General features: G+C 38.3%; 3 protein-coding genes across 4 annotated transcripts in view; 1 reads left to right on the top strand and 2 right to left on the bottom strand.

The window, feature by feature from the left end:
- Positions 1-411, bottom strand: part of LOC115435642 (uncharacterized) — a 14,958-nt gene extending 14,547 nt beyond the window's left edge. The window contains exon 1 of the mRNA XM_030158212.1: positions 401-411. The gene's annotated coding sequence lies outside the window, so the exon portion shown is untranslated. The remainder of the gene's footprint in view (positions 1-400) is intronic.
- LOC115435637 (membrane-spanning 4-domains subfamily A member 15-like) overlaps positions 1-20,702 on the bottom strand; it is a 22,898-nt gene extending 2,196 nt beyond the window's left edge. Inside the window, exons 1-7 of one of the 2 annotated variants that reach the window (XM_030158203.1) lie at positions 20,620-20,702; positions 19,198-19,392; positions 18,073-18,183; positions 17,904-17,960; positions 17,553-17,774; positions 16,449-16,571; positions 14,824-16,218 (exon numbers count right to left, since the gene is read on the bottom strand). In XM_030158203.1, the coding sequence (XP_030014063.1) occupies positions 16,153-16,218; positions 16,449-16,571; positions 17,553-17,774; positions 17,904-17,960; positions 18,073-18,183; positions 19,198-19,374 (756 nt within the window). In that variant the 5' untranslated portion in view covers positions 19,375-19,392; positions 20,620-20,702 and the 3' untranslated portion in view covers positions 14,824-16,152. Of the gene's footprint in view, positions 1-14,823; positions 16,219-16,448; positions 16,572-17,552; positions 17,775-17,903; positions 17,961-18,072; positions 18,184-19,197; positions 19,393-20,619 lie in introns of those variants that run through there. The other variant, XM_030158201.1, reaches the window with a different exon arrangement.
- The window catches only part of LOC115435634 (zinc finger protein 239-like), a 695,125-nt gene that overhangs the window by 92,834 nt on the left and 579,890 nt on the right, over positions 1-22,401 (top strand). The window lies entirely within an intron of this gene.

Below are 22,401 nucleotides of genomic sequence, written 5' to 3' on the forward strand. Positions count from 1 at the left end.
ATTGTTGTCCTAACTAAGATTTTCCAAACAGCACAACAAAGACTAGAAGCACTCGGAGAGCGCAGACCTCCACCAAGGCTGATCAGTGGCCACCCCACCCCCGATCACCACCAAAATTTAATCATTTCTTCCTTATCCCATTTCCAACAAACCCTGAAAATTTCATCCAAATCTGTCCATAACTTTTTGAGTTATGTTGCACACTAACGGACAGACAAACAAACAGACAGACAGACAGACAAACAAACCCTGGCAAAAACATAACCTCCTTGGCGGAGGTAATTATCAACTTTTGAGTAGATTTTTTGAGTCAAGTTGGGAACCAGTGGGAAACCCCATAGATGACTGACGTGCACATGCACACATGGTCTGAACAAGTTTGAACTAGACCAGGGGTCACCAACCCTGGTCCTGGAGAGCCACTATCCTGCATGTTTTAGATGGATCCCTCTTCCAACACACCTGATAATCCTGTCATCCAGCTCTGCAGAAGCCTGATAAGGACTGTCAGGTGTGCTGGAAGAGGGAAACATGGTGTTTACAGTGTGCTGAAACTGTACCAGTCTAAGAAGGGAGGTCTTGGCACAAAATAAATAAGATTTCAGATGACATTCAGTTGTGCTTTTTTTTATACAATATCTATTTCAGTATTTTTCAAATACAATTACAGCAACATACATTTTCCTTTATTTACATACACTGCAAAACATTACAACCCCATTTAGTTATGTCTACTTATGTTTGTTCTCCATCTCAAAGAGCTGATCAGGTAAAGCAGGCGGGGGGGGGTCATGGCGACAGTCTTACCCATTCCCCTCTGTCATGGTACCTACTTAGAACATTAAACAGCAATCAGGCCACACAGGTGTGCCAAAGCCTCTTCCACCAATGGGGTCAAAGGTCCCAACACCCAGAACACCTGTTCCTGGAGGGACCATCTGAGAACACCCTGAGTCAGAGGGGCTTTGCTCAGACTAGTGTGGAAATCCCAACTCCTCCCAAAGACTTGACTTCTTCTGAAATAGGACTATTCACATCTAGTTCTTGAGGCTGGTATTCTGCATGTTTTATAGATTTCCTTCTTTCAGTACACTTGGAAGAGGGAAACCTCTAAAACATGCAGGATACCAATCCTCAAGGACTGGATTTGCCTCTGGCCTAAAGGAAGGCTTACCTCTCATTTGTAGTAATGGTATGTTCCTTTGACAAAAGAAAGCAAGGTTTCTAGAATGGTTATTGTAATGTGAGTTGTTTTAACTTGAAACTTCATGTTTTTATGAAGCAGAAATGTGTTTGATTACCTAATTAAGTCCAGTTTTTTTGTACTGATAATATAAAACAAATATTTGTTTTAAGTTGTAAGGATTATAAGGATTATTGCACAGGTGTGTCTTAGGCTGGCCACAATAAAAGGCTACTCTAAAATATGCAGTTTTTTCACACAGCACAATACCACAGATGTTTTAAGTTTTGAGGGAGCATGCAATTGGGATGTTAACTGCAGGAATGTCCACCAGAGCTGCTGGCCATGAATTGAATGTTCATTTCTCTACCATAAGCCGTCTCCAAAGGCGTTTCAGAGAATTTGGCAGTACATCCAACCAACCTCACAACCACAGACCACATGTAACCACACCAGCCCAGGACCTCCACATCCAACATCTTCATCTCCAAGATTGTCTGAGACCATCCACCCAGACAGCTGCTCCAACAATCGGTTTGCATAACCAAAGAATTTCTACACAAACTGTCAGAAACTGTCTCAGGGAAACTCATCTGCATGCTCATTGTGCTCATTGGGGTCTTGACCTGACTGCAGTTCGCAGTGGGCAAATGCTCACATTCGATGGTGTCTGGCACTTTGGAAAAGTGTTCTCTTCATGGATGAATCCCGGTTTTCCTTGTACAGGCCAGATGGCAGACAGTGTGTAAGGCGTGGTGTGGGTGAGCTGTTTGCTGATGTCAAGGTTGTGAATGGAGTGGCCCATGGTGGCGATGGGGTTATGGTATGGGCAGGTGTATGTTATGGACGAACACAGGTGCATTTTACTGATGAGACCCCATGACCTGATTATAATACACAATGTTGTGCCATTCATCCATGACCATCACCTCATGTTGCAGCAGGACAATGCATGACCCCATGCTGAAGGATCTGTACACAATTCCTGGAAGCTGAAAACATCCCAGTTCTTGTATGACCAGCAGACTCACTGAACAGTGGCGATTTCTCATAGACTTCAAGGGAAGCCCAGCTTCCCCTAAAATTACAAAAATTAAATGCTCAAATATGTACGGTTGTGTTGACATTTCATTGACTACAAATGTGTCAGAACACGTTCATCTCAAGGACGAGTTCGTTCAGAATCAGCTTTATCACAAATCAACAGACTCGATGTTGTTCACTTCTCATACATTCCCGTTGCGCTGTTTTCTCATACGATCTCTGCTCAGTGCATTTGCCTGTAGACGCCCGGCATCCATGCACTTCAATGGGACTGAGTGCAGCAGTATTTTTCATTGCCTCAAAACTGGATGGTAATTGGATAAATGCCACGATGTTGTCCCGCCCCCGGGCACCCCGCGTCTCTGGGGGTGAATGGGGTTGTGGGCGGAGCTCAGCCGGGCTGGACGCCAGGATTCCATGTGCTGATTGGAGGATCAGTTGAAAGGCTGAATCCTGTTTGATTGACAGCTAGTTTGACACATACTCCTTCACTTGACAGAGTTCAGTTTAATACCGTCGCACATTCTGCTGTGAAATCAAGACCGAAACCACGAAATTACTTGTTCATTTCTTGCACTGTAAATAAAACACACTCATTGTACTTCCTTGTTTCAATTTAACATAATTTCAGGGTCTTCTTGTTTATTTGGTACGATAAGGTCACTGACCATTTTCTTAAAAAGGAATGGAGGGCCAAATTTATGTTTAAATAACTTGACTTTTTTTTTATGTAAGCCAACAATGAGCTTCCCCTCTCTGAAAGACGAGCAGCCGCCACTGTCACTGAACATGTCTGCCGCTGAGCATGTTTGGGATGTTCTGGATCGGCGTATAATGGACCAAGATCCCACAGGCCACAATCAACAACCTGATCAACTCTGTGAAGGAGTTGTGTTGCATGCATTGCATGGGGCAAATGATGGTCACAGCAGATACTAACTGGTTTTCTGACCCCCCCGGACCCCCCCAGCACAGTAAAACTGCATATTTTAGACTGGCCTTTTATTGTGGCCAGTCTAAGACACACCTGTTCAATAATCGTGCTGTCAAATCAGCATCTTGATATGTCACATCTGTGAGGTGGATGGATTATCTCAGCGAAGGAGAAGTGCTCACTAACACAGATTTAGACAGATTTGTGAACAGTATTTGAGAGAAACAGGCCTTTTGTGAACATAGAAAAAATCTTAGATCTTTGAGTTCAACTTATGAAGAATGTGTGTGAGTGTCTCTCTCTCTCTATGTATATATATATATATATAAATACATACAGTATACATATATGTATATATATATATATATATATATATATGTGTGTGTGTGTGTGTGTGTGTGTGTGTATATATATATATATATATATATATATATATATATATATAAATATATATATACAGGGTGTCCCATAAGTCTCCATACATAGGAGACATAATACATTCCATGGTTCTACCAAGTATTTCTTTATATTTCTTCTTTATAGTTCTTCAGCAGTGGAGGACACGCATTGAAATGTGTTCCCGACAAAATGGCAGTCATATAGAGCATATTATGTAAATAAAAATGGTTTATGTCAAGAAACGTTTATTTTTCCTACGTATGGAGACTTATGGGACACCCTGTATATATAAATATACAGATTATCCATCTCAGAATTTGTGCTAATTAGCTATTTATTATTGTTTATTATTATCACTAATACTGTATTTTTACTGCTTCGCTACTTGTTTTTACTTGTACTCTCCAATGTGCAATCACCTGTCTTTTTCACTACTGTTTTTTTTTTTTTTTTTTTTTTTTTTTTTTTTTAATAGGTATTGTGTTACTACTCTCCTGTGGTATTTCTTGTGTGTACATTCATTGTTGTACTGTGACTGGAACCTCAATTTCCTGAGGACTGTGCCCAAAGGATCAATAAAGCTCTATCTAATCTAATCCAGTGTTTATGAAGAGATGTATAATCTAATCCAATCTAATCTAATCCACTTGATCACTGACAGGTGAAGTGGTGATGTTGTTGATTATCTTGTTCCAATGGGACATTAATGACTGACCCCCAGGACTGACTGAGACGTTCCCTGGAGCCTCCGAAGGGGCTGAGACACAGAGCAGCACACAGGGCTGTAGCAGAGACCCTTGAACATCTGACACAGTGGAGGACAAGCACTGTTGGGGTCAGAGGTCAACGTGAAGACGGTGACCCCGTCTGCCTTCGCCATGGTCACAGACATCCTGTCAACTCCTGGAAACTGAAGGAAACAAGAGGATTTATACACTGAAAAATATGACAAGTTGATCTTACTTAATCAAATCTAACAAACTGGCTGCACTCAGAACAGGGGATTAAACATGGTCATTATTTTAAGTTCAGTTTACTTCATATCTACTAGTTAAGTTCATTTAATTTACTTGAAATTATCAAGTATAATAAAATTGATCTTTCTAAGTGTAAAGTACTTAAATGACTGATGAAAACAAAACCAAGAGTTTGTTACTTTTATTCAGACAAAACACCGTAACAGCAGCACACATACATGTAAGCAGTACATGGGTAATTTTTTGCAGTTAGGCAAGAACAGAGGTAGAAAAGGAAGTGAAGGAAATGGAACATTTAAAAAGTTTTAAAGTGACTTAGAATGGATCTCTATTAGTTTGGGGGGGGTTCATAGGAGACTCTTATCATGAGAGATAAGAGAGGAAGGCCTTCCCCTAGATCCCAGGCAAGACCACAATGTCCTAATCTTAATGTAGTTACCTCTGGTGTTGGTTTGTCTGTCTGTCAGTGTCCAAGATAACTCAAAAAGTTATCAATGGTTTTAGATGAAAATTTCAGGAAATGTTGACACAAGGAACAAATGATGAATTTTATTTTATTTTATTTTTTTATTTTTTTTTTTGGGGGGGGGGGGGGTCTGCGCTCTCCCTGTGCCAGTATCAACCTTCCCTGAAATTTTCACCCAAATCGTCCATAACTTTTGAGTTATCTTGCACACAGACAGACAGACAAACCAACGCCGGCAAAAACAGAACCTCCTTGGTAGAGGCAATTACCACTGCTTTCCTGACATTTCCAGTGTGTACTGGTTCAGGATTGACATTTGGTTTGATAGAAATGTAATGGCGCCCTCTACTGTCCCTTTCCCACAGTTCCTGTCAGACAAAACACTTTTTAATAACTCACTTCCATTCAAGCACCTGTGGAATTATTTTGAAGCCAAGTCCCTTATTCAAGGCTCCTTGTCTGTCTTAGCTGCCATGTCTACCGTTTCCTTGCCATACACTCCCACATACACAGGAACCCACAGAAACCCCACACACCCCCCTGCCTATTCAATTTTAAATAACAGACTGCAACAGTCATCAATACCAGAAGTAAACAAATATGCCACCATATTGGAAAACAAGAGTGGAGGCAAGAGAGTGTGTTCAGCAGCTGCTTTATCAGTGATATAGATATTTTAAATGGGTTATTAGTGATAGTTTGTTATTATTTATATATGGTAGACTATGTTCAAACTCTGAACCCTGCTGAAAGACAATGGTATGATGAGAAACTGGCTGTGACTGATGGGTTTGATCCTTACAAAGACACTGGTGCTGAGTGGGAGCAGAAACAACTAAAATTAATAACATTTACACTTTTCAGACACATTACATAATAAAAATAATCATTTCAGATGTGTAAACACACATCTTTGTTGGCCTTTCTTCATATCACTACCACTACACAAAGTAGACCTACAGTCACCTGTTATGGTTCTTGAGTCACGGTTCACAGTACGGTTCAGACGCAGAGACCGGCTGTGCACCGAGCCCCAAACTGAACTACAGCTGTAGTTCAGTTTGCTGTGCATCCATGTGTCTCCCCCTATTTCACCTCTTCTCCTCCCCTCCCTCAATCTCTGTCTTTCTCTTTCTCTTCTTTTAACTCTCTCTCTTTAACTCCAGCTGGTCCTGTCAGTGGTCCATCCTCCAGGAGTCGGGGTCTGCTCCAGGTTTCTGCCTGTTAAAGGACCTTTTTCCTTCCACTGTCACCAAGTGTTTGCTCCTGCAGGGTTCTGTTGGGTTTCTGTGGATTGGCTTAAGAGTCTGGGTTCAACCAACTCTAAAGTGTCTAAAGTGTCATGAGATCATTTGTGTTATGATTTGTCACTATATAAATAAAATTTGATTGACTGAATTTGATTTCTACTTGAAGAATGTGTGTACTTTTACTGTCTCCGCTGTTTACATGTTGAAGTGTCTGATAAACAGTATTACTCAGCAGATCAACCTCAAACTGTAAAATGGATTTTCCATGAGGACGGTGGTTTCCAAACTTTGTCAACTCAACACCCAAAAGAGAAATCTGGTGTTTCATCAGGATGCAAACATGTAAACGTACCTCCAAAATGTGTCATGATGAATAGACTCACATTTTATTGACTCCTCCACTGACCAAACACTGTCCATAAAAGCTTTTGTTGTGTGTCATTTTTGTCTATTTGCATCTTTTATATTCTTTCAACCTTGTTGTTTTCTTTCATGTCTCTCTCTCTTTTTTTTAATCTTATATTTTCTACATACTTTATGCCTTATTGTATCTTTTGCTTCATTTAAATCTTGTGTCTTTCACAGGTTATGCTCCTCCTCAGCTTTCAGTACAGTTTTGGAGAGATCAATACTTTTAAATTCTTCCAGAGATCACTCTTCTCCTCTGTTTTGATGAGGAAAATGAATTAATTCATCATAAAATTGCTAAAAATAGGTTCCTTCTGCCAGTTGGTGACACAGTAAAATAAACTCACAAACCATTTTGGATGTTGACCCTAAGTTTTGGAAACACTGCAGTAGGGTGTTGTTCATCTGCATTGACTGTCTGAGAAGATATGATCAGAAAACACATTTCAAAGTGGGCAGATTTGGTTTAAATAAATAAAGAAAACATTGTTAGTGTAGACTGTCAGTGTTGTGACATCTCTTGGCAGAAGCAGAAGTCCAACCTCACAGCAGAAAAATCCAGTGAGAAAAAAACATGACATGAAAGTCTCCTCAACTTCTGATCCATTTACCCTCTTGTTGGACTGAACACATAACAGCTACGCTCTTTTACAGTAACAAATGTTTTTCACAGTATAAACTGAGACTGAGACACGCCTGGTTTTGAGTTGTTACACATAACACTACTCATATTACTAGTCTGGTGAGATTATATCAGTGACATGAATCTGTCCAGTAGCACTAATGTATAAGTACAAGTATGAAGTAGTATCAGTCACATGCATATGGAATCAAATCTGTACATCCAGAAAACAATTAAGTTTAATATATGTTTCTTACCTGATTATGACTTAAGAAAAGCAGGTGATTCACAGGTTAACTTCGCATTGCTCAGTGGTTCTGTTTGGGAGTAAAGGAGGAAGCTGCCTGTTCCCAGAAGTACCTCCCCTAAGCAGAGAGAAAGGAAAAAATAAAACAATGAAGTGGTTACTGCCACAGTACTGTGGGACTACTTTGTCAATTGTCTATTACCACAGAGCCAATCAGTGCCCTCGTTGTATCATGTGTAGGGTGTAATGTTCAGAATCAATTGATCACGATTCCATATCAATTCAATTCAGTATTAACTGACTGATTCAGATTCCTTTAGTGATACCAAGTACAATTTTGAGCTGAAGCCTGATCATTTGACTACCACAGCCATGGAATGCACCAATACTGGAATCAATATTGACATTAAAAACGAAATAAATGTGACATTTCAGCAGTAAATTGATGAATCTGCTCTTAAATAATGAATGGGACAGAAACATGACAATGTTTCTACAGTGGCTCAGAACAGACTTCTTCGTCATCTTTATTCTGTTTTATAGCTGGTGGCTTCTAGAGTTAAGGTGCATTACTATCACCCTGGGGTGCCGCTACCAATTTTGGGCCCCCTGAAACATAATCATGTTGGGCCCTTGCTACAAGAATGTCACTGGAAAAGACCTGTAGGAGCCGGGGGGGTTAGTGGTCCGTGATTGCCGGAGCAGTGAAAGTGAAACTGAAGACGCTTTACTATTCCTCTAATATTAAGTTGGATCCACACTAAGCCATTGGTGAGTGTGGATCCAACTTCATATTCCCAGAATGACCAGCTTCCGCGACCCACCTCAGAGAGCCTCCACCAACCAGACGGTCCAGGCGGCCAGTTCCTCTTTGAGTTTGAGCAGAGGGGTTTTCCCCACAATTCCTCCACACCAGAACCATGAGAACCAAGCGAGATCGAAATGCCCCATCTCCCCCATGAGATGGAGCCGGCCACGCCTCGGTGTCAGTGATACCCAGGTCAGGTATTCATGTTCCTGCTCTGGAAAATCAGTCTCATCCACTATTAATGGATTACGCAAAACTAAAAGAAAATTTATCCAAAATCGATCAAATCAATTTTTTTACCCAGCCCTAATCATGTGTAGACTGGTAACCTGTCACCCTGCTGCCACAGTACTGTGGCAATAAGCATCACACACAGTGGTGTAGTTTACGTGATACTCAGGTATACGCCATATACCCACTACAAAAGGTCCCAAATTTCCGTATAACCACTGAAAATGCGCAAAGATACGTATCGGCACGGTTTTGTGACATAACTTTCACTTTACCGTTCATAAATTCCACTTCTCTGTGTTACAAAGCGGACACTTTTGGACCATATGGGGCTTCTGTCAAGTGTGACGTTACCTGACGTTTACAACTAAGGAAACAGTCCAACTGTACGGCGGGAACGACTGGTCTAACACTAGACAGTGAAGGATAGTGTTAAAAAACTGAAAAGAAAACAAAGCCAAATGACACTGTTTCAGTGTTTCAGTAAGTCCACCATTACTACTGCTGCTTCGGGGGACAGTCCAGCTGTGTCTGCTGCTAATGCTAGTATTACTGTAAAAGAGCCTGATGACTGCAGAGGCCACAGCAGCTTTAGCTGATGGTACAGAAGGACAGTCTGATGACGGCACCGTCCTACCTGTAAGTAAAACTCCGGTATGTTATTATAAAAATAGTAACCGCTATTGTAACAGCAAGTGATTGGCACATTGAATTACATCAAACACTAGCTAACTGGTGGTTTGGTTGAAATTAATGAAGTCCGGCTGCAGCTCTGTGTGTGTGTGTGTGTGTGTGTGTGTGTGTGTGTGTGTGTGTGTGTAGGTGTAGGTGTGTGTGTAGGTGTGTGTGTGTGTGTGTGTGTGTGTGTGTGCATGTGTGTGTGTGTGTGTGTGTGTGTGTGTGTAGGTGTGTGCGCGCGTGTGCGTGTGCGCGTTGTAGATGAGAACTGGACCTGTCATCCTTGTGCAGTCAGAGTCAGACAAGGGAATTCAAAAACAGACATCCTTGGTTAGAGTGGAGAAACGGAAAGTTAGGTAAATATTGGACAACAGATAAAGCTGTAGAAACCATGTAAATGCACAAAGTTAATGCTATATTCAAATGTTAATATAGTTCATTCATAAAATTGTTAATAAAAATTAAATTAATTCATTGGACTAGGTCCAGCGGTGCCACAGGGACACATTTCCTGTTCAATAGTCTCTGTGTTTAAACTAAATAACTGATCTCCATGTTTAATACATGTATGAGTAGGTCTGAGAACGTACTTTCACATGACATGTTGCAATTTACAGAAAGAAAATTTTGGGTAAAAATACATAAAATTACTGAGTGTGACACGGGGACTCATTTTTCTTTTTTTTTCACCCTTCACAAACGCATGTACAAAGCATGCTGGTCTCATAAGAAATGGATCCTAAATGAATCACAGGGCTTTAGCTATGATGTTGAAGTACAATTGTAATCAATATTGGATAAAAATATTGAAATGATAAGTTTTTATGAACGCTAATATGTTGTGACACAGGGACAGCAATTTGTACCTTTGTTCAGTAGTCAGAGTAAAAGACTTTGCTTTAACTAAAGCAGTACAAATATGCTAATAAACTTTTATTTACACACATATTCCAACTGTAGTGATATATACAGATAATAGCAGTGCATATCTGACTAATAATTGGATTGGACTGAACCTTTCTATATTGTTGTACTGTCGAATTGTTAGTTTCTTCAGATTCAGACTTAAAATATCACTGATACAAGCAAGAACAAATATTATTAGAGTTAAAAGTGCATTTACATATTTTTGTCTTTTTTAGCTTAATTTTATATTGATTATATCTTTCTTTTATTTTCAACAAGTGATACTGAAATTTTGTAAAAAGTTCAATAAAATAGAGTTCTTAAGTTAAAAATGAGCCTATTTAAGAAATGGTAGGTGAAACTTCAATTTATGATACTGATGTTCACTTTCGCTTGATCTGGTCCCATTGGCATCTTAACGGTCCATTAATTAAGACACCATGTACACCATTAAATGACTGATATGTTACATAATATAATAACATAATTCAAGCTCTTGAAAGAGTGGAATTTTTGCCTCCTTTTGTTTATTTTTCATGCATTTTCTTAGCCATGGCTGAAGATTGTAAACAGTTCACTAATAGGTTTTGACCCTGTTCAGCAGGTCTGAATGCTAACATCGATACAAAAAAGACAACTTGTATTATACCTAAAGTTAATTACTGATGTTTTTGTTTACCTCCAGGTTATGTTATTTATTCATTAACTTTTCTTGATTTGAAACGTCTTTGTCTTATCACGGGCTGTTGAATAGTTAATTAAAGTCCAGTTGCTAATTACAGTTACACATCTTGTCTTGCTTACAATACATTTACAATTAGATAATACATAACTAGTCTTTCATGATCTCACTAATGTGTGGATGTATACTTTATGCATTAATGAGAGTGGTGGTTCTTGTGTGGGGCAGTTTTGGAGCAGCTGCTGCTCTGGGAGGGGTGCTGTGGTACAGATTTTGCTCCAGGATGGGGGTGTAAGAGGCTGGGAGGGCAAAAATCAGAGTATACCCACTAGAATAAACTAGACTGCACCACTGATCACACATGCCGTGTGCCTATCTGATTACAGTAAAAGGCCAGGGTACCAGTTACCGGAAACTGGTTTGTGCCTATTCACACTTTTAGTTTCAGCATGGAGGCAACCAACATGAAACATGGTGACTGTTTTGCCTCATATGACGAATTCGCACAGGTTTTTGATGAAAATAAATCAGCCACTGGGACAACGTTCAGAGTGCAGAGTTTGGATCATTTGTTTGGTTCTGTGGCAACAGACATTTCGTGCCACAGTACAGTGGCAGTAGCCACTGCCAAAACAAAAAAACCCCTCTGCTGAGCAGACGATTGTACTGTATATCCCTGAGCTTGTTGATCCATATCTACTGAAAACCGAAAGTGAAACTTCACATGTTTCGAATGTCCGACTCAGCTTCTGTACATCTGTTATACCATCTGTGTTTACCTTCCCTTATCGACGCCCCAGTATCAGAATAAAGTGTTTGTTTTGTTTTGTTTTGTTTTGTTTGCAGCAGTGCTGTGAATTCAGCAGTGGCACAGCGTAGCTGCTGAATGTAGGGAAACCCTACACATAGGTTCTGCTTGCAGCCACCCTGCTTACCAAGTGTCTGTATTCTTCACATAGGCTTCATGTATTCATTTGGTATACCTCCATATTATATTGAAGGTCTCGTACTGAAACGGTTCAGTACAAATGAGTGCACCTAATGTTAGCAATAACGAGTCACCGTATTTGTTTCTCAAATAATTTGTTATCTGGTCAATTCGATGACCCACCTGCACACGGGCTAACATACTATGAACGAACATGCATAACATTATTCAGCTGTAGAGAATATTTGAACAGTCCATGCTAAAAATAAGTAGAATTAAGTTAGCCAAACTTAACTGAATCTTACCTGTCCAGGAGAAAATGAACAACTTCGGCTTCAAATTCTTCTCCCTTTCAGCCGTCTCCATCTTTCAAAAGCATCTCCTTGTTTTGTTTCTCTCATTGTGTTTGTGTGCATGGAATTCCAATTCCCACAATGCACTTCGCAACAAAATTTCTGAAAAGGCCCGAGTGACACATCGGTTTGGTGTGAAAACAAACGGACTGCTTGTGATGGAGTGTCACTTGTCATCTGTCACTCGTTTTTTTTGGAATTCCACGCAACCGCATTATGGCCGCAGTGGCAACAAACACGGAAACAGCTTCATTGCCTCATTACTGCGGCTGCGTGGAATCCCGAAAAAAACCTGAGTTTCATTTAGGTTTTGGTTTGGGTTTGGTATGTAAACCTGAGTTTCATTTAGGTTTTGGTTTGGGTTTGGTATGTATACAAATGGATTGTTGGTGGTGGAGTAGACTCTGAAGTTGTTCACCGTGAAGGGAGTGATTCAGGTGCATAATCACAGAAAGACTGATGGATTCGTGATACTTTGGCTATCACTTGGGTTTTACAAATATGATGAAAAATTGGTGACGAACGTCATATCGAGCTTTGAGGAATACATTACAGACACACTGACTTCATGAGGACTTTGTTTCTAAACTGTTAAAAGTCAGGAGGATTTGTGAGAGGAATTCAGTTTGTAGAGCAGCAACACTGTAAAAACAAACCTTTAGAGTCTACTCAATAAAAGTGAGATAACAATTTGCACTCAGTTTGGTTGAGTAGATTTTACCCCATATTTTGAGTAAAATGTAACTACATTTACCAGCTATAACACACTGAAAGAAATTAGGTAAAACCCACCTAACATACCTGCATGAAGTTGGCCCCCTACCCAAGGGAAACCTGTGAATAAATAGTCTCATTCATTTGTGCTGTTAAAATTTTTGTTTGTGCTGTTATGGTTATTGAATGATTATCAGTTCTTTTATAGGTCATTCTGAGGTCAGTCTCCCATTTGCTCAAAATTTAACTGAAATGATTGCGTTTGTTTGTGTCTTTCCCCTCAAATCTAAAATAGTCTTTCTCTTGTTTTTTTCAACAGCTCTTGGACCAAGTCTTCCATTTTGGGTCCAAAATTCTAACTATATGTCACACTCATGACCATTTATTTTTGTTCTTTTAACATGTGACAGATATTTACTATCACAGTGAATATCTTGTGTCTAACTTGAACACAGATGTTCTGTCTGATTCACAATAAGAGTTCAGCTGATACCCAGTGGAAGTCATACGGAAAATTCATCTTGGTTTTTTTAAATGTCCTCATATGTCCTGTCGATGACCTGTTAACTGGACGGTAAGAGAAGCCACAGTCATCCTCAAACTCCAGGTTTACATATACATTACAAATACATTGACCTTAAAATCAAACATATCAGACATAACTGCAAGGTGGTCATACTAGTACATTTTTATTTATATACTTCTCTTCACTTTCTTTCAGCATAATGTCGATCAGTGGCATGCACAGACATTTAGAGGGGCAGGTCCTCAGCCAACGAAAAAGGGCACCCCTCTCCCGAGTCCAACAATCCTGATCTGCAGCGTTTTCATAAATATTGGTCCACAATAACTTGCCATCGCTGTTTATTCAGTATTACACATATGTTAGCATTCTACAAAACAATGTACTGCTACTGCAATGGCCTTACACTTTTCACACCAAATAACTAGAAAAAAATAAGCAAAAAATACCCATTCTACTTGTAAAGTACAGTGAGCATAGGCCTTAAGAGTCCAGGACAAAAAAATGACTAGAGGAGGATTATGAACCACCCAACTGTGTAAAACTCTACAAAGCCAAAACTGAGTCACATAACCATGACAATCATTAATTTACTGAACAACCTCTATCAGCCTGAACAAACCAATATCATAGAACCAATCTAGGACTGCACACTTGACACAACTGTGCATAAGGACTGACATTTAGCTTGAGCCAGGACAGAAGAGAGCTGGTACTCTGGGCTGCCTGCTGCAAGTCTCTTTCCCTGTTTCTTTACTCTTTCCTTTCTTGGCATTTTGCTGCAATTGATGAATAAGAAACATCAAATTGTGCTCTACAATGAACATTGTAGACCAGGGGTGTCAAACTCATTTTAGTTCAGGGGCCACATATGCTTAATATGATCTAAAGTGGGCCGGACCAGTAAAATAATATAAATAATAGGATAAGAGCTTTTGAGTGAAAAAGGTAAATTCTGTAATGAAAATGTTTACATCTACGAATTGTACTTGAACATAACATGAGCAAATATGAACAACCTAAAAATTTGTTAGTAAAATAAGTGCAATATTAACAATATTACACCTCAGTTTATCATTTATACAAGTGAATCACTACTTAGAGATCACAGTGGATCTACAAATACACAAAACATTAATTAACAGGGAGAATATTATTAAAATTCCACATACTTCTCTTAAGACAGTTCAGATATTCACATTTTTTGTAAAAAGCTTGTCTGTAAATGTAAACATTTTTGTGTAATTTTACTTTTTTTATGCTAAAACAAACAGACAAATTGACAGTTTTCATTATCTATAGGTTATTATGATAGTATTTTACTGGTCTGATCCACTTTAGACTGAAATGACCTAAAATGATTTTAACATCCTTGATTCATAATATCTTCAGTTTAATTTTGCATTTCACAAACTCATCCCAGGGGCTGGATTGAACCATTTGGTGGGCCGGATTTGGCCACATGTTGGACACCTGTGTTGTAGACATACAGATTTTTTTTCATGCTTGTGTAACTTATTATAATGACAAACAACGACTTTGGCAATAATTTAATAATTTGAAACTTCACATCCCAATAATTTCCAAAAAAGGGGATTTGATTTAACTTTTATATTGTGTGTAATACTCCAATCAGTGTGAATGTAACATGAAGCCTAGTGTCTGGGTGTTCACCTCTGATCTGCTCTTCTTGTCCACTCCCCACAAACTCCAGACTCCACTGCCTCTGTTCAGCCTGACACCACAACAACACGCACTTTTACACACAGTTTGGATTCATAGGCTATTATAGATTTGTGACTCTGGAAATATATCGGGTACTCACAGCTTTTCATGCAAATAAGTAGCGGAGGATTTTTGTCGATTTGCTGGTTCGCCCCTCTATCTTTCCTCACATTATCAAATGCACTGAATTAGCATCACTGGGCCGTGGGCCGTGACCTCTGTGACCTCTCCACGTGCTACAGCTAATCATCAGACACACGCTAGTATTGGGTTACTGGCTACACTAACCAGCCAAACTTGTGGGGAACGGGACGAAGATTTGCTTAAACAGTTGTAAGTCAAAGGCACCGCTAGTCTTGCCAGTTTGTCTCTTGCAAAAAGTTGAGGCCATGCGATGTGTGATCAGCAACAGCAGAGATCCAACCGCACTGAGCAGCATGAGCAGGACAGAGAGGCAGTGACAGGAGGTGGACTGGGGGAAGGACAGGAGGCACAGGGAATTATTTGGATTTAACTTAATATTAAAATGTGATTGTAATGTCATGTCGATGCAGACTCTATTGGCTTCTTTGAATGAGGAAAAAAATAAATAATTACATTAAAGAAAGAAAAAAAAAAAAAAACGATCACCAGAAGGGCACCGAGGCCAGAGGGGCAGGTCTTGAGGGACACCTCAGGTCTATCTATGCACGTCCCTGATGTCGATCATACACTACAAGTATTATTATTTCTTAAACTCATTAAATTTCCATCTTTCAAAATACCTTGGTTATGATCCAGTTTAAGGTCATTTAACAAATACAGTCATGGGTTATGATGAGGTCCATTTTAACAACAAACTCAATGAACTCTGGACAGACGTTAACATAAATGTTATGATGATTGGAATGAGATTAAATGAACATGAACAGAAAGTGAAAGCAAGCAGCATATGTGAAAAATTAAAATCTGTTCACTAGAATATCATTAAGTGAAGAGAATCCTTTCCGTAAATGACCCAGAAGTCTTGCAGATACAGTAGAAACACCCAGGATTACAGTTCATGGTGTATGACCATGTAAAACAGATGTTGACTTAGGCTGTAGCGTTAGCGGTGGCGTCCTCCAAGAGCTCTTTGTAGTGTTCTGGGACCTCAGAGCTCTGAAAGAAAGTAGTGAAGCATGGAAACATTTTAGGAGCTTTATTTATTTATTTTCTTGGGAAAAGTCAGAAGACTAGATTGAAGTAACAGTTGTAGATGTGGATCAGGGGTATAGTGAGGAATTCATGTCTAATGGCACTTTTCCAGTTACACATTATCAACTATACTCACCTCTACAATAGACAGACAGACACAGACAGACAAACAGACAGACGGCTGGACCCTTTACCTTGTTTTGTTCCTTTCCTCTCTTTCTCAGAGCTTTGATGCCCAAGACGACAGAGCTGATGGTGATGCAAAGCTCCAGAACTGACAGGCCGATCAGCAAAATACGGATGCTTTTTATGAGCATCTAGTCAAACACAAATACCAGAATCAACTTTAAAACATCATTTGTGGGTTACACCAAGCCATTAAAACATTTCTTCTTGGTTTGTGTCACTGTTTACAAATGTACACTTAACAAAAATATAAACACAACACTTTTGGTTTTGGTCTCATTTTTCATGAGCTGAACTCAAAGATCTAAGACTTTCTATGTTCACAAAAGGCCTGTTTCTCTCAAATATTGTTCATAAATCTGTCTAAATCTGTGTTAGTGAGCACTTCTCCTTTGCTGAGATAATCCATCCACCTCACAGGTGGGGCATATCAAGATGTTGTGTCTCCCATTGAGCATGTTTGGGATGTTCTGGATCAGCGTATACGACAGCGTGTTTCAGTTTCTGCCAATATCCAGCAACTTCACACAGCCATTGAAGAGGAGTGGACCAACATCCCACAGGCCACAATCAACAACCTGATCAATTCTATGAAAAGGAGATGTGTTGCACTGTGTGAGGCAAATGGTGGTCACACAAGATACTGACTGACAACCCCCCCAGACCCCCTCAGTATAGTAAAACTGCATATTTTAGAGTGGCCTTTTACTGGGGCCAGCCTAAGACACACCTGTGCACTAATCCTGCTGTCTAATCAGCATCTTGATATGTCACATCTGTGAAGTGGATGGATTATCTCAGCAGAGGAGAAGTGCTCACTAACACAGATTTAGACAGATTTGTGAACAATATTTGAGAGAAACAGGCCTTTTGTGAACATAGAAAAAGTCTTAGATCTTTGAGTTCAGCTCATGAAAAATGGGAGCAAAAACAACAATGCTGTATTCACATTTTTGTTCAGGGTGACACTTTACCTCAATTTAAGAAAAGAAGAAGTAGAAATTCTGCACAATTCTGGAACTTTCTTTAATTTTTCAATAAATATCTGTAGAATAATTTTCCACACATCAAGTATACACCGAGTTTGAAATGGTGAGTTTTGGTTTCCTTACCATAATCAGATGTTGGCCTTCCTCACATTTCTGAATCATGATCTGTAGCTCAGGGGATTCAGTGGCCGTCGTCCTGTATCGACTGCTGTATCCCCAGTAACGATTTATCTCACATGGTAAGGAGTAAAACCACCATGGCCTATGGAGGTAAATACTGCAGAGTACAATGGCTGTAATGGAGAAACCTATTCCTATCAGATTCAGAATCACATTGAAGATGACCTGAAATAAAAGATACAAAACCATCACAGGCGTTAAAACCACCCAGCAGAAGTTTAATTTAATTAAACAAGTTCTCATCAGTTTATGGGCATGTTATAAATGAGCCTGTTATAAAACTGAACCACTCACCAGACATGGACTGGGGAACTTCTCTGACAAAATGCACATGATGCCAAAGAAAATGAACTAGAAAAGAGATTTAAATGATCATTCCTTCAAAAAACAAAATGCTGTTAACACTTCTAAATTTCAAATATAAATACAGAACAGAATAAAAAGGCATCGTCAGCTTGTTTACCAGACTTCCAAGCCAAAAGGTAAACACCGGAGCCCACCAATAGTTGTTGGTGCAGACGAAGAGGATGGTTCCAAAACCAATGTTCAGTATTCCAACCATGACCTGCAAAGCCTGTAAAAGGGAGAACATTCACTCTATTATAACTCTGAAAATGTTAGTTTTCTTGCTAGTAATTTAGTTATTTTACCACTTGTTATTATCATATTAATTACTATTATTATTATCATTATTATCATCACCAGTCGCAAGTGTTTGCTCCAGGAGGATTCTGTTGGGTTTCTGTAGAATTGACTTAGAGTCTGGTTTTGACCAACTCTATATATAAAATGTCAAGAGATAACTTTTTTGTGATCTGGCGCTATATAAATAAAATTTGATTGATTGAGTGATTTAATTGGTTTTCCCCTGTAAGTCGCTTTGGAAAAAAGCGTCTGCCAAATGCGTAAACATAAACATAAACATAAACATTATTACCATATTTAATATATTATTACTTATTACATATATAATTCTGTTCATATATATACTGCTACTGTTTACACACACACACACACACACATATATATATATATATATATATATATATATATATATATATATATATATATATATATATATGCTTACATACATACATGATTACATATATAGATATAGGTATATACACAACATCCATGTTATAATATATCATAATTAGCTATTTATTATTGTTTACTAATACTTTATTATTATTGTTTTGGAACTTGTTTCTACTAGTACTCAGTGCAATCACTTGTTTTTTTTTTTATAGTTATTGTGATACTAATTTCTTGTGGTATTTCTTGTGTGCATACATTTGTTGTGCTGCATTTTGACCCTCAGTGTCCTGAGGGCTGTGCCCAGAGGATCAATAACGCTCTATCTAATCTAATCTAATCTAATCTAATCCAATCTAATCTAATGTAAGAAAATATAATATAAAATAATATAAAATAATATAAAATAATATAAAATAATATAATATAATATAATATAATATAATATAATATAATATAATATAATATAATATAATATAATCCACTTGATCACTGACAGGTGAAGTGGTGATGTTGTTGATTATCTTGTTCCAATGGGACATTAATGACTGACCCCCAGGACTGACTGAGACGTTCCCTGGAGCCTCCGAAGGGGCTGAGACACAGAGCAGCACACAGGGCTGTAGCAGAGACCCTTGAACATCTGACACAGTGGAGGACAAGCACTGTTGGGGTCAGAGGTCAATGTGAAGACGGTGACCCCGTCTGCCTTCGCCATGGTCACAGACATCCTGTCAACTCCTGGAAACTGAAGGAAACAAGAGGATTTATGCACTGAAAAATATGACAAGCTGATCTTAATCAAATCTAAGAAACTGGCTGCACTCAGAACAGGGAATTAAACATGGTCATTATTTTAAGTTTAGTTTAGTTAAATTCATTTATTTTACTTGAAATTATCAAGTATAATAAAATTGATCTTTCTAAGTGTAAAGTACTTAAATGACTGATGAAAGCAAAACCAAGAATAATTAATTTATTTTTATTCAAACAAAACACCGTAACAGCAGCACACATACATGTAAGTAGTACATGGGTAATTTTGTGCAGTTAGGCAAGAACAGAGGTAGAAAAGGAAGTGAAGGAAGTGGAACATTTAAATAGTTTTAAAGTCACTTGGAATGGAACTCTATTAGTTTTTTTTTTTTTTTTTTGGTGGTGGTGGTGGTGGGGGGGGGGGTTCATAAGAGACTCTCATCATGAGAGATAAGAGAGGAAGGCCTTCCCCTAGATCCCAGGCAAGACCACAATGTCCTAATCTTAATGTAGTTACCTCCGCCAAGGAGGTTCTGTTTATGCCGGCGTTGGTTTGTCTATCTGTCCGTGTGCAAGATAACTCAAAAAGTTATGGATGGATTTGGATGAAAATTTCAGGAAATGTTGATACTGGCACAAGGAACAAATGATTAAATTTTGGTGGTGATTGGGGGGGGTCTGTGCTCTCCTTGTGCCAGTTGACCCTAAGTTTTGGAAACACTGCAGTAGGGTGTTGTTCATCTGCATTGACTGTCTGAAAAGATATGATCAGAAAACACATTTCAAAGTGGGCAGATTTGGTTTAAATAAATAAAGAAAACATTGTTAGTGTAGACTGTCAGTGTTGTGACATCTCTTGGCAGAAGCAGAAGTCCATCCTCACAGCAGAAAAATCCAGTGAGAAAAAAACATGAAGTGAAAGTCCCCTCGACCTCTGATCCATTTACCCTCTTGTTGGATTGAACACATAACAGCTACACTCTTTTACAGTAACAAATGTTTTTCATAGTATCAGCTCAGACTGAGACACACCTGGTTTTGAGTTGTTACACGTAACACTACTCTTATTACTAGTCTGGTGAGATTATATCAGTGACATGAACCTACATGTCCAGTAGCACTAATGTGTAAGTACAAGTATGAAGTAGTATCAGTCACATGCATATGGAATCAAATCTGTACATCCAGAAAACAATTAAGTTTAATATATGTTTCTTACCTGATTATGACTGAAGAAAAGCCTGTGATTCAGAGGCTAACCCCACGTTGTGCAATTGTTTTGTTTCGGAGTAAAGGAGGACGCTGCCTGTTCCCAGAAGTACCTCCTCTAAGCAGAGTAAAAACTAAAAAAAAGGGAAAAAAAACAAAAAAAAACTCTGATTTGCAGAGTTGCTGAGTTGCTGAGCTTGTTGATCCAGCCTAATCATCCCCATGTAAATCTCGAGGATATGTGTCCACAAAAAAAAAAAAAGAAAGAAAGAAAAACTAACCTGTTTATGAAACAATCACAGAATATCTGAGCTAAAGTCAACCAGTTCCAAAATAATAATAATAAAAAAAAAACAATTAAATAAAAAATGATGATGCAAAACTGATGCATACTATTATTGAATAGACCTAAAATTGCAAAATGAGAACTAGAAGGTACTCTATTAATGTTAATTCTATTTACTAAATGCAACCTATATATTTGATTTGACCAAATTAACCCATAACGACCCAAGCATCCACAGGCAAACAAAACTATCAGCTGATCTAAAATGTTTAGTACATGTTGATCCATTAATCCTATCAATTCATGTAAATAATTGGTGTGAAATACTGTTTGTCATCTTTTCATGGTCATCAAATATGACCCAATTGGACGTTCAGAGGCTCCATTACCATGGAAACACTTTCATCGTCTACAACACTAATTCACCAGTAAAACCCATGGAGTTGGATCAATGACAGTGGATGGACACACTGGGTTTATGTTCAGTTAATGACAGATTTTACTGAAAAAGTCACTTTTTCTTCTGTTTTGTCTGTTTTGTGATATAATAACCCTCAACTTTACTCTGAGCTTTTGTGAACATCTACATGATCAATAAATAAATTGACAAAAAAGGCAAAAGGCAGAAGATAATATTAGAATAAATGGTGATAAATCATTTAAGAAAGGTTAAATAGAGAGAAAAATGTATTTGGGAAGTGACACAAAAGTAGCACTGGGTCTTTATAGGTTAAGTACAGATACAGATACATATACTGATCAACTTTATTTTTCCACAGGGGGGAAATTAATGAGAGAAGTAATTTGTGTTTTGTTGAAATGGTTAGATTTATAACCTATTTTACAAAAACTAATTTAGATCAGAACCAAGGTATTCAGACTTTTGACTTTAACCCGTAGTGTTACTTTTGTGTCAGTTCCCAAATGAATGTTTCTCTCCATTTAACTTGTCCTAAGTCATTTATCACCATTTATTATAATGTTATCCTTGGTATTTTAGTACTTTTCACCGTAAATCATGTATTATCCTACGTTTTATTTCCTATTTAATATACACTGGAAAAAATCAAAATGTTATCAAGTGTATTTTTCTCATTTCTAGTCAAAAAAGTCTCATCACACTTAAAATAAGACATAATCACCTAAAGAGTATCTTGTTAGTGAAATATAAGAACTTATTTTTAGACAATAGATCTTGAAAATCTTATTTCAGGAAATCTTACCAAGATAATTTTCACTTGTTCCATTGGCAGATTTTTTTTTTGCTTGAATTAAGCATAAAAATTTGAATTAAGCAAAAAAAAAAAAAAAAAAAAAAAAGAAAGAAAAAAAACCTGCCATACAGTGACATGCAGGGACACCGGTCCTATTTTTTAAATCTTATCTTGGTCTCAGCGTAGGCGGTCTTGACTCCAACACCAGCCTCATGGCTTTACAAAACACCAAAAACCCAGATGCAGAGGTCCAGTTCCACACTTATTGCATTGTTTAGTACAATAGAAAAAA

This window comes from Sphaeramia orbicularis, chromosome 16 (genome assembly GCF_902148855.1).
Source record: "Sphaeramia orbicularis chromosome 16, fSphaOr1.1, whole genome shotgun sequence".
Lineage (NCBI taxonomy): Eukaryota > Metazoa > Chordata > Actinopteri > Kurtiformes > Apogonidae > Sphaeramia > Sphaeramia orbicularis.